This window comes from Dendropsophus ebraccatus, chromosome 3, assembly GCF_027789765.1.
Source record: "Dendropsophus ebraccatus isolate aDenEbr1 chromosome 3, aDenEbr1.pat, whole genome shotgun sequence".
In the NCBI taxonomy this organism is placed as follows: domain Eukaryota; kingdom Metazoa; phylum Chordata; class Amphibia; order Anura; family Hylidae; genus Dendropsophus; species Dendropsophus ebraccatus.
Window position 1 is genome coordinate 132,016,292 of NC_091456.1, and position 12,593 is coordinate 132,028,884.

At 40.0% G+C, this 12,593-nt stretch overlaps 1 protein-coding gene across 1 annotated transcript in view; it reads right to left on the reverse strand.

Moving 5' to 3' along the window:
• Nucleotides 1-12,593, reverse strand: part of KCNN2 (potassium calcium-activated channel subfamily N member 2) — a 133,883-nt gene that overhangs the window by 98,882 nt on the left and 22,408 nt on the right. The window contains exon 3 of the mRNA XM_069964591.1: nucleotides 9,376-9,794. Coding sequence (XP_069820692.1) covers nucleotides 9,376-9,794 — 419 coding nt within the window. The remainder of the gene's footprint in view (nucleotides 1-9,375; nucleotides 9,795-12,593) is intronic.

The window sequence follows — 12,593 nt, forward strand, 5'->3', positions numbered from 1 at the left end:
AATATTGCATGGCAAATAGGCAGGACACAAATCAGACTGACATTAATGGGGTTTTTGGACTTTTTGGACTATGAAAACTATATTCTCCTGAAATTAATGTGCGCGTCCAGAAAGATTCATAAGTTGGTTACCACTTTTTTTTGCTGTCTAGCCTTGATGTTGATTGCAAGACAACTACTAAAAGGACAAGTCTCAGTTATATGAAGGATTTAATAGCCAAGTATTGTATACTGTGTTCAGTTATTTAGATCTAATCTGCTGCGTATCGCAGCGTATCTGCTGTGTGTGTTTGTACCCTTAGGTTGTATATAGGGGTAGCTATTACTGAATATAGCTGCTCCACCTACACTTTATACTGCTGTGGTGTCATCTCTCAGACAGTTTCATTTTTATACTTAGGCTGTTATATACATAAGGAGGAGATTTTTGTGTGACAGTCCCCTGTTATTCAGGTATTAACATATTATGAATGTAGGAAAAAAAAGCATAATGTACATATTAACATATTATATAACAAAAAACAACATGTACTACATAGCCTATTTCTGATCATGAAAATACCTTAAAAATTACATCCTTTATAGTTTATTGTTCATCTAATCAAAAATCAATACCTCATAAGGTCCCCAAGAAAAGGAAATCAATGCTATCCCAATATAATACATCGGTATTCCAATTCTAAATCTAAATGATGTTTTCTCTTGAGTTGGCGCTCTTAGGGGGAAAACACATTACCTGCAATTGTATGCACTGATTGGCTGCTGCATTCAGGGCAAAAGCCTGTGTGTTTTTACCCCTAGGATATTTTCATACACACCAAACTGATTTCATCCATAGAAGACGCGTGGCCAAAAACCACATCGCAAAGCAAGGGGATGGAGACATAATATAGCTTCTATCCAAAGGAGAGCTGATATGTGTCTGGGACCCTAAAGATGATGAGAGGAGGGCATCACGTCCACCAGTAGAATGGAGCAATGGTCGAGTAATTGTGCTGATGCTTTGGTGCTAATGAAGATAGAAGAGGGCTTTACCCCGGTTCTATTCAGCAGTCTGGTGGGAATTTATAAAGCCAAAACATCTGACTTCATTTATTAAAAAATTAAAAATAAATGCTAAAAAAAAGCCTAATTGCATCTAGTTTTATAGAGAACTGGACTAAACTGTAGTTGAAATCTATGCTATCTTAGAGCTAGCATAGATTTCAAAGCTAGGTGCATGGAGCAGACACTTATTGAATTCTATGTCCGCAGAAATTTGCCATGTGAAACGCCACTCTAAGATAATTCCCCCCTTTGACAAAGAATTCATGACCCCTAATTCTCTTGATCAGTGAGGGTCCTAGAGGAGGGACCCCTCCACAACTAAATATTTATCACTTATCCTATGGATAGATGATTATGGGACAACCCCTTTAAGGGATTAGTGTTATACAATACAAAGTGATAAATAAGGTAAAATTTCATTTATTTTATTTCTTTTTGCAGTAAACACATTTGCTATGTATGTGACACTCCACACCCAGTGTTAAGTGTGAACAATTTACTTCCTGGAGTGTCTCACCCAACATAGGAGGCCATAAAGCAATTAGCAGTGGTTGAACTTTTGCTGACTCTTGAGAAATCTTTCTGCTGTAAAATAATTCTCTGTGTAGCCTCCTGTTGAGTGGAACAATCAGCTTTTTCCTGTTGCTAGATCTTATAAGGAAACTTTCTATGATTCCAGCTGAGATTCAAGCTGAAACTGTCATTTGGGTAGAGCTGGTGGGGGTAATGTTCCTGGCAGGTGTCTTCCTTTAATGAGTCACCAGGAGCCTTAACTCCTAAAATAACAGCAAGTAGGGTGAAACGAAATCATCAGGTTTTGATTGCTATGCAGTGTCTCCCCCAAATGTATGATAGCTGCCGTGGACGGTGTGGTCCATACTGCTCATGTATCCTCTCCATAGAAGAAATACATTTCAATGTTATAATGAAGCTTTTGCTATATTAGTGACAGACAGACCATACTGTCCCTCACCATTGCTGCAGTAATGAAGAGAATGGAATAGAAAAGAGAACTCAATCCAGATATAGAGCAATTGACAATGGTTTTCTTCTTTGCATTTTTAGGTTGCCATGTAATGAGCTAAGCTTCGCTTTTATTGTGCATGTTTAGGCTAAGTTCACACAACGTATCTTTTGTATTAATCATGGTCATAGTTGCAAATTGCAACAACGGCCGTGATTGATACAAAAGATACATTGTATAGAAGTCAGAGGGAATCCTAGCCGGAGTGTATACACATAGGGGGACATTTATCAAGGCTAAAATGCGTATTTTTTGTCGGAAATGGGCACTATGCAAATAAATTTATTCGCAAATGGCCGTTTGCGAATAAATTATTCGCATCGAGCCATTTTCCGACCGATACGCCAAAGGGGGGGGGGGGGTGGAGTGGGCGGGGAGGGGGGCGCGGACTCAAGGTTCACTTAATTCATCATTCTTTTGCTGAAAAAATAAGCAGGAACTCAGCTCTGAGCTGGCGTAGGTTTCCTGCGGCGCACACAGGATTTATGTAGATGCAGTGCGCCTCTACATAAATCTCCATCGGAGCTGCGAGGAAATTTTTAAGTCCGGCGCAGAAAACGCTGGACTTAATAAATGTCCCCCAAAGTATGCATTCTGTCTGGGATTCCAAGCGGCCACAGGAAAAACTGACACGTCAGTTTTGTGCGGTTGCTATTCATTGAATAGCGGCTGCACAGACCTGTCAGTTCACACAAAAGAAAGTGTGGCTCCGGACACACGTTCCATTGTGTGCTATGGTGAATTGGGATAGGGGCACACGGATGCCCCCGCATCCCAATTCAACATAAATGAAGTTCATCCAGCAGGCACTGCAGTACCAGCTGAGATGATCTTCACTGACACCGGCCGTTCAGGCTGGTGTCATACGCTGTGTGAACCCAGCCTGAGGTTATGTTCATACTACGTAAGTTCCGTGGAAATCACACCCCAACACATAAACTGGTGCATTTTGCTTAGTTTTTTTTTTTCAGGTGGCCAGAATTAGGGTGTTGTGCTCACCAATATCTGTCAATCCAGTGTCTCATAAAACAAACAAACAAAAAAAAAAAAAACATGCTGAGCAATGACTTCCAGTCTCATAAAACAAGCAGTAAAATGCATCTGGTCAAAGACTGGGTCATTTGGGCCCAGCAGCAGGACCAGAATTGTATCCCACTGTGCAATTAGTGCCACACCGGGGACAACAGAGGGGCACAGGGTGAGTGAGTGAGTGAGTGAGTGTTTCTTTAAATGAGCACTGTTACTACCAATAAATAATGTTAAATCATTAACATTAATTTCACAGCTTCTGCAAACGATAGCCATGATTCTATACATTATGTGGACTAACAGCTGTTGTTTTTATAGACTTCAATGGAAATCATTAAAGAGACCCTATCAGTAGGTTTATGCTGTCCTATCTAAGGCCCAGTTCACACTGAGCAAAAATGGCAAAATTCCACGTCGAAGCGGTCCACTGCGGAATCCCGCCATGCTCAGAGTCCTGCAGTAAGTGAATAAGAGGGCACGCGCGCGTCCTCTCCCGCCGCTCTCCGCTCAAAAAAGTGACATGTCAATTTTTGGAGCGGAGAGTGTCGGGAGCGGACACACGCGTGCTCTCTCATTCACTCACTGCAGGACACGGAGCATGGCGGGATTCCGTGGCAGAGAGCTCCACCACAGAATTCTGCCGTTTTTGCTTAGTGTGAACTGGGCCTTAGCATAAAACAGTGACAGAGAAGCTGAACAGAAAGATGTATCGCTTACATTGTTCAGTGCAGCTGATCCAGAGAAATCATTCTGAATAACATGGACAATAAGTAGTTCTCTCCATTATGTGCATGATTATTCATGAGAAGCGGGAAAACTCCGCCCACCAGCTGCTGATTGGCAGTTATCTATCCATGCTGTGTATAGGCAGTCAACTGTCAATCAGCAGCTGGAGGGCGGGGGGAGGGGTGCGGTAAGAATCCTGTGTATTAGGGGAACGGCTAAACACAATAATGTAAGTAATACACTGATCTGGTCAGTATTTCTGTCACTAGTTAATTTTGCCCTCATTTAAGGCAGCATAAACCTAGTGACAGATTCTCTTTAAAGACTGAAAATAATGGCTGTTAATATAATAAAAAGACAGTGTGAAAACATGGCCTAAACTTTTTAAAATTAAGAAAACCAATAACATATGTACAAATTATGTCACTGGTGTCCACAGTTTTTAAGCTCACGCTCCCCGCAGACCATAACATTATCTGAATGTGAAAGTGACTTATGATGATCACAACAATGCCAACGAGTCACTTTTAGGTCATCAGGAATGTCTGACATCATGCAACAGTTGTGGTGACTATCAATTTACAATGACTGTTGTCTGTCTATAACTAACTTTAGAGCTCCTTAATAATACGCTTTTTATAAATTAGAATTTATTACATTTATTTTATGCATTTAGATCATTTTAAAAAATAATAAAAAACATACAATACATTTCTGGTTTCATAATACAATGTTGTTGAGAGAAGTAAGCCTAATTCTGTCTATTAGACGTAAAGGTCTAATAACACTAATGCACTAACTGGAAATCGCAAGGAACTTATATGATGAATCATCTAAAATATAACTTTGCTGACATCCTCTCCGAGGTAATCAGGAAAGGAGTTTTAATAACATAATCTAAAATGCCAGAACATTGAAGCCCATAGAGATCCGCATAGTTATAGTTTTCCTCCAAGGCTGCCTTAATTACTTGAGTACAAATTCACTTTACAGTCATAAGAGATCAGGCTATTTCTCGAGAAAAGAATCTGGCTAAGAGACTAAGGCTCCATTCCACCTGTTAATGAAATTCACATTGCACACGCTAAACTACAAGGTGGTTTAGGTTGTGCAGAGAGAATATTAGATGCAGCTTTGTATGAAACACTCTGGGCTAAAGTACAGACAACACTGTAGTAAGGAGGAAGTATTTTATTCTCTGATTGTATATTTTATTCTAAGCTTTCTTCTTGCCTGAGCTGCTGATTTACTTGACAGCATGACAGCAGACACATAGACATAAGAAACCACAGTGAGGAAACAACACATTTACTTCTATGGGAGATTGTTGTGGTCATGCTCTGTGACATGTAAAAGGTCAATGGGCAAGAAAGTGAAGGAGGAGCTGAGTTTCTCCATAACCTACTGACAGTGTGGTGATACTGTAATATCAGCCTCTAGCTTATGGTGGAGGTATTGCTTTTCATTGTAATCCTGATCTCTGATGATACTGAGATGACCGCGGATAATTGATCTCTACTAAACAGTGTCAGTCTACTGTGAGGCCTTAAAGTATAGTTGACTGCCTAAAATATAGCATGGAAAAAACACAGAACTATAAACAGGAGTTAACATAAAACATAAGGTTAACAACAGGTAATTTAATGACCTTAATGACCTTGTTATGTAGGATAAGTGATGCAAAAACTGACGTATGATGCACAGGTTTCACATACTTAGAGTTTTGTAAACTATAAAAGATAATGAAAATCAATATAAGAATGCAATCCAAGCTTTAGGAACATAAATCTGTAATGTCATATACTTGTATTGGGAACAAGTTGTAAATTTGCCATACCTTACTTCTACCAACTTGGTTAAAGGGAATCCATCAGCTCCCGGGCACTACCTAAGGTGCTGACAGTGTGCTGTAGCTGGCAGTCCCCCAGTAAGCATGGTGCCTTTTTGGTAATTTTCCGTGCAGTGGATTATGTACAATCTTATGTCTCCTACTGTCACAGAGCAGTTGTTCATGCCACACTTGTCATGCCTCCTCCTCCCTCTTCATGAATAATCAATGCTGCCCGGCCTCCTGCTTGCTCAGCTGTCAGATTGCAGATCAGTCCTCTGTAGGCAGGTTATCTCTGAAAGAATCTCTCTTCCCTAATGTGTTGGAGCTGTGGTCTAGGGGTAACTCTCCTGTCTAGAGACCTGACAGCAGTTCATTTTCTGGTTCGAATTCCCTGATGGAAATTAAATAGAGGTCTTTATTTATTTTTTTTCTCATTATTGTATCATTTTTAAGGCTATGTTCACACACAGTATTTTTGCTCAGTATTTTGGTCAGTATTTTGCAACCAAAACCAGGAGTGGATTGAGAACACAGAAAGGCTATGTTCTCACACTGTTGAAATTGAGCAGATGGCCATCATTTAATGGCAAATATCGGACGTTGTTTTTAAAAAAAAAACTGTATTTATTTACAATTAAATGACAGCCATCCACTCAATTTCAACAGTGTGTGAACATAGCCTTTCATTGTTTTCAATCCACTTCTGGTTTTGGTTGCAAAATACTGAGCAAAAACACTGTGTGTGTGAACATAGCCTTAAAAATGATACAATTATGAGGAAAAAAAGACATCTATTTAATTTCCATCAGGGGATTCGAACCAGAGAATGAACTGCTGGCAGGTCTCTAGACAAGTGAGTTACCCCTAGACCACAGCTCCAACACATTACAGAAGAAAGATTCTTTCAGACATAACCTTCCTACAGAGGACTGATCTGCAATCTAACAGCTGAGCGAGCAGGAGGCCGGGCAGCATTGATTATTCATGAAGAGGGAGGAGGATGCATGACAAGTGTGGCACGAACAACTGCTCTGTGACAGTAGGAGACATAGGATTGTATATAATCCGCTGCACGGTAAATTACCAAAAAGGCACCATACTCACTGGGGGCTGCCAGCTACAGCACACTGTCAGCACCTTAGGTAGTGCCCGGGAGCTGACGGATTCCCTTTAAATATTTCCGACGTCCTGAAACTTACGTCATATCTTTTCTACAACATAAAACCTTTGTCCCTAATGATTTGTTTTGACTATTGCAGCTTTTCTTAGTAACTATGGCTACAGCAATCTCTTATAAACTTGCAGGAGGATTGTATTTTTTATGAGCAGTGAGAATAGAAAACTTGGATGAAAAGAAGATTATATACCAGAAGTAGGAGCTCAAAAGAAATAAAAAAAAAAACACAGTTTTGTTAAACAGATGGTAGGATGAGGAAAGATTTGGAGAGCATGCCCACATAAGTGACCATCTTTCTGGGTACTTCTCTCTACTGCCAAGCTCAGCACTTGGTAGTATGGCTATGCAGTTCGGTTTTTTGTCCAGAAGCAATCAATGATATGGTCCTATACTGAGCTCTATACAACTATCATAATTGTGCCACTCACTGGGTAGTCCAAAAAAAGTCATCTTTCTTCTTCTTTTATCAGAAACCATGAACTCTGTACTTGCATCTGTGACTGATAGAAGAAAATTGGAGATGGCTTTTATTTAATACCTGGTGAGTCACACAATCATTTGTATTGAAAGGACCACCAATATTTGCAAGATACACACGCCATACAAGTCAAAAGGCTATTGACTTTATAATTTCTGGATGATCTTCCAACAAGCAGCTCACTCCTTTAGGATATGTTCCACATTAGGTTGTATGTTGGGGGCTCTAAAGGACATAAAGGGCTTTTGCGGTATTTATTTGTTTTTACTTAACTCGCCTGTCCAGTCCCTCGCCACTACTGTTTCAAGTGCTCATGGGGTCGTACATTATGTCAACCGAATCCCCATTTTGGCACAAGAAAGTGCCTGCTCAATGGCTGATCAATGGCTGATGCAGAAAGTGATTGGCTGGGCAGGCATTTTCTGTGTAACCAGGATGGAACCAAAAGTTCCTACTGGTAGAAACCTAGAGAGCATCTGAACAGAAGGTTGTTTTTCTAAATGAACTTATCATCTTTCCTTCAATATGAACATACAATATTAGGCTATGTTCCCACTATGGGATTTTAGTGCGAAATGATGGCTATTAATAACAACAGCCACAAGTAATGATCAGGATCATAATTTTGTGCCCATCAGTATAAAAATACTGGGAACATAGCCTGAATGTGACAGTTTACACCCCATACACCCTGTTCTCTTGCTGTACTATACTGTATGCTCAGAATGAAAAACAAAAAATAGAGCACACAAAGAGTGAAGCTGTACATTGTTTTGATACTAAGACAATTATTTTAGTTATCATTTTTGAGATATATTTATGGTTGGTACCTGAATGCCCCCTCTCATTTGGAGGCTGTTTATGGTAATTTGTATAAATTTGATAAAGCTATTTATTTTAATCAGTACCTGCCAATTTATTTACATCTGTAAGAGGTAATTTTATTAAGAAGTTTGTATGTTGGATTTTTTTTTCTTTCGGGGGGTGTGGGGGGGTCTAAAAAAAGATAACAATGATACAATGATATTAAAATCTCTTACAGGTAGGTTCACTCTGGCAACAGCTTCGACACGGAGTAGGGAGGACCATAGCATCAACATTGTGTACAGCATCCACTGTGGCAAGTGTCCAGATTACCCTCTAATAGATTGATTTATGTTTCTATTAAACATCCCCACTCACAAATACATATCAAGCCTTTAGATCTACTACCTGAAAACACATGGGGACGTTAGGATAAATTAGTTTTTAGATTTCTCCTAATATAACCTAACAGGGTTGTCAGGTCTGCCCACGGACACAGCACCATGACTGTACATAGAATGTTCCCGGCACTGCACTTCACAAGTATATTTGAACAGACTATTTGGGCCAATCCTGGCCAACCTCTTTAAAGAATATGTGTAACATTTACAATCATATTTTATCATAACTATACATATAACGTTGCATAAAAAAGCAACTTCACAAATATTGTAACTGAAAATCTTCTTTCACTGAAAATGTCATACCGTCTCCCCAAACGGCTTCCAAACAGAATGATGTGTCTCCATGGGAACAGACAACCAACATGTCCTGTGCAGTCCCATCATGGAGCCATACAGTAAGCCATTCTATCTCTTCTACAGACAGCAGAAGGGGACAAATAGGGCATGACTGTTGGCTCACAATAAAAACAGGGATTGTTTGTAATCTGTAAACATGGAGATACTCTGTTCTGCACAGGAACTGTATACAACCAGGGATATGATCTTTTGTATGTCATTAGAAAAAACACAGGCAGCAATTCATCAAAACCACTGATTCTTAAAGTAGAAATTAATCCAAAGCATGTTCCCAAGGCTATGTTCCCACAACTTTTTTTTGGTCATCATTTCAGTGCCAAAACACTGCAGATTTATGCAAATTATAGCTGTAATTTGCATAAACCATCTGCGTTTTGGAGCCAAAATGACATCCGTCCAAAAAAATGGCCACAAAACAATCAAGACGTTGTGGATACATAGCCTCAGAGGATATTTGTATGTAATGAAAGACAATAACAAAATCCAAAAAAAGCCTTACCTTTCACAAGCTCGGACAGTCCATGCAGCAATTATCCATAAAGATATGCTAAAAACCAACAGTACTGTTCCAGGACATATTGTCATTAAAGTCTTCATTACAAAACGTGTGTTGAAGTTTATTTTATTTAGTGCTCCAATGCTTCGAGAAGAGGCATCAGTAAAAAGTTTGCTATGCAAAAGCATAACTCTGGCAATCAGATAAAGTCTTAAGAACATTGGTATAGATAAAATAATATCCACATCAGCTGTCGCTGTGGAGGGGGTGTAGGAGAAGGCAAGTCGTGCTGTCCATGTGAATGTATAATTTCCTGGTATAGGATGAATTGCACACACTAGTATTTCCAGGCAGATAAAGAAGATCCGCTCGTAGGTCATGGCTATTCTCCAGTCATCGGCTCCATTATCCACCATGAATAACTGTAAGTATAAAACGTTTCAGCAGTTTCAGTTACTAGTTTCTATAAGTGACTAATTTTAAGACTAACATAATAGGAACAGGCTAATGCAAACAAAACTTACATTATTTTATAAACTAGACCGTATTGATGAAGAGCTCACAAAGTTTCAAGTGTAATACACATCATTGGGAACCTACAGTACATGTCTGCACTGGATCTAGTATTCTGATTGCGTTTATTCACTATAAGGGTGACATGAACTATCTAACTGGTTGCTACGACACAGTTCTCTGATGTGTTCATATCATGGTAAATTGAGGAAGCCCTGTAAAAAGAAACTCCTATAAGTATAAGTCACAACATTAAAGAGTCACTGTCGTATTTTTTTTTTTGTGCAGAAATCAATAGTCCAGGCGATTTTAAGAAACTTTGTAATTGGGTTTATTAGCCAAATCTGCCATTATCTGTATGTAAAAAGCCTTTTCCCAGGTCCCCCCCTCCTTCCTCTTTTTCATCCACTCCAAAAAATCTGAAAATTGTGACTTGTTGCAGGAGACGTACCCTGTCTGTTCTAGGGAGAGGGGAGGGGGGAGGAGGAAGGAGGGAGTTAGCCGGCAGCAGAAAGCAGATAACAGAGGATTACAGGCACGGAGCTGGGTGACAGCTGTAATCTGAGCTCAGACAGGTCACTGGTGATGGTCAGAACAGATAAGGTCACTGGTGATGGTCAGAACAGATAACGGGTGAGGGATTTGTAGATTAACTCTTTGTTGTCCTGTTTTGGTCTTTTCTTTAGCTCTCTCCATAGGAGAACAATGAAGACAGGGGGAGAGCTTCAAACTGCTTTTTCATGATAAAAATGCATTTTTCTGATAATAAACCCAATTACAAAGTTTCTTAAAATCGCCTGGACTATTGATTTCTGCAAAAAAAAATTTCACGACAGTGACACTTTAAGGCAGCGTTCACACATTCAGGTTTTAAATCACAATTATAAATACAAAACCGGGAAGAGATCATAAAGGAGGACATGTTGAATTTAATAATTGCAATTGCAAAGCGAGTTTGTCAAGTCAGTTCTATAAATTGTTTTGGAAGTAGGGAAATAGGCACGAGTAGGGATCTGGAGCCAAATTGTGATGTCTAAATGAGTTGGTCAGAGCATCTCTAAGATGGTAGGCCTATGGGGTATTGCTGGTATACATTGGTTAGTACCTAACAAAAGTGGACAACTTGTATACAGGAAACATGGTAAAGGATAGCCAAAACCCAATAATGCATGTGGGGGGGGTGAGGGCTAGCTTGTCTGGTCTGATCCCACAATAACACAAACTGATGACAAATTTCATGCTGGCTGGCCATTGAAGCTAGCTCTGGAAGGGGTTGTGTAGACCAGTCACAGTGCCCTTCATGACATCTGCCTACCAAAGAAATGGGCATGTGAGCAAAAGAACAAGCTCATGGAGTAATGGAAAAAGGTGGCCTGGTCTGATGAATTATGTTTTTCTTACATAATGTGGACAGCTAATTGTATGTGCACTGCTCACCTGGGAAAGAGGGGGCACTAGCAAGCACTATGGGAAACCCAGCAAAGGCAGCATGGTACTATATGCAATTTCTGCTGTCGTGGATTTAAAGCGACTCCGTACCCACAATCTGACCCCCCAAACCACTTGTACCTTCAGATAGCTGCTTTTAATCCAAGATCTGTCCTGGGGTCCATTCGGCAGGGGATGCAGTAATTGTCATTAAAACAACTTTTAATCCTTCAGCGCTGTGTCTAACGGCCAGGGCTTACATTTGTATATGCATTAGGCTGGCACACCCTCTCCGTCCTTCCTCCCCACCCTCCTCTTCATTAGGAATGCTCCAGGCAGATTGCTTCCTATTCCCCACCTGTGTGTGTGTATAATGAACATGGGCTGGATCGTTAATACACCTGTGCAAAGCTCAAACAGCAGTAAATGTTCCTGGATCATTCCTAATAATGAGGAGGGTGGGGAGAAAGGACGGAGAGGTGGTGCCAGCCTAATGCATATACAAATGTAAACCCCGGCTGTTAGACACAGCGCTGTAGGATTAAAAGTTTTTTTTTATGACAATAACTGCATCCCCTGCCGAACGGACCCCAGGACAGATTTTGGACTAAAAGCAGCTATCCAAAGTGGTTTGGGGGGGGACAGATTGTGGGTACAGAGTCGCTTTAAATGTTACTTTGGCACATCCCACCTATCTAAATAAGTGCAGTTGTGGAATCCATGCCTTGATGGATCAGAGATGGGGACCTATAGATTATTAGGAGGGAGGTGAGGTGGTAGTGATGTTATTGTTATGGTTGATCTGTGAATGCAAGACCGATAAGAGGAATGAGAAGTGACGTAACCATCAATGTATCCACTAACAGACTGCTAAGACCAAAATAGAGAGTTTAAATTCCACACAGTCATGCAGCTTAATCTTGGATCACATCTTTTAGGGTGCATTCACACGTACAGGATTTGCAGCAGATCTGCAGCAGATTTGATGGCGCAGATTTGAAGCTGCAGATTCAAAGCAAATCAATTCTAGGCCATCAAATCTGCTGCAGATCCTGTACAAGTAAAGGGAAAGTACTTTCTATTTTTTTTTAACTGATTACAATAGATATTGAAACATCTTCCCTTTTTTTCTAATTAGTTTCTTTTTTCTGATTGTAAATTTTTAAATTTTTTGGTTCATTATCATAGGATTGAGTAATTTGCCTGAGCTTTCTGCATAGTATTTAGAGATATGCGTTACAGTAGCCCTAAGGACATGAGAAATATTAGACTGAGGCTGA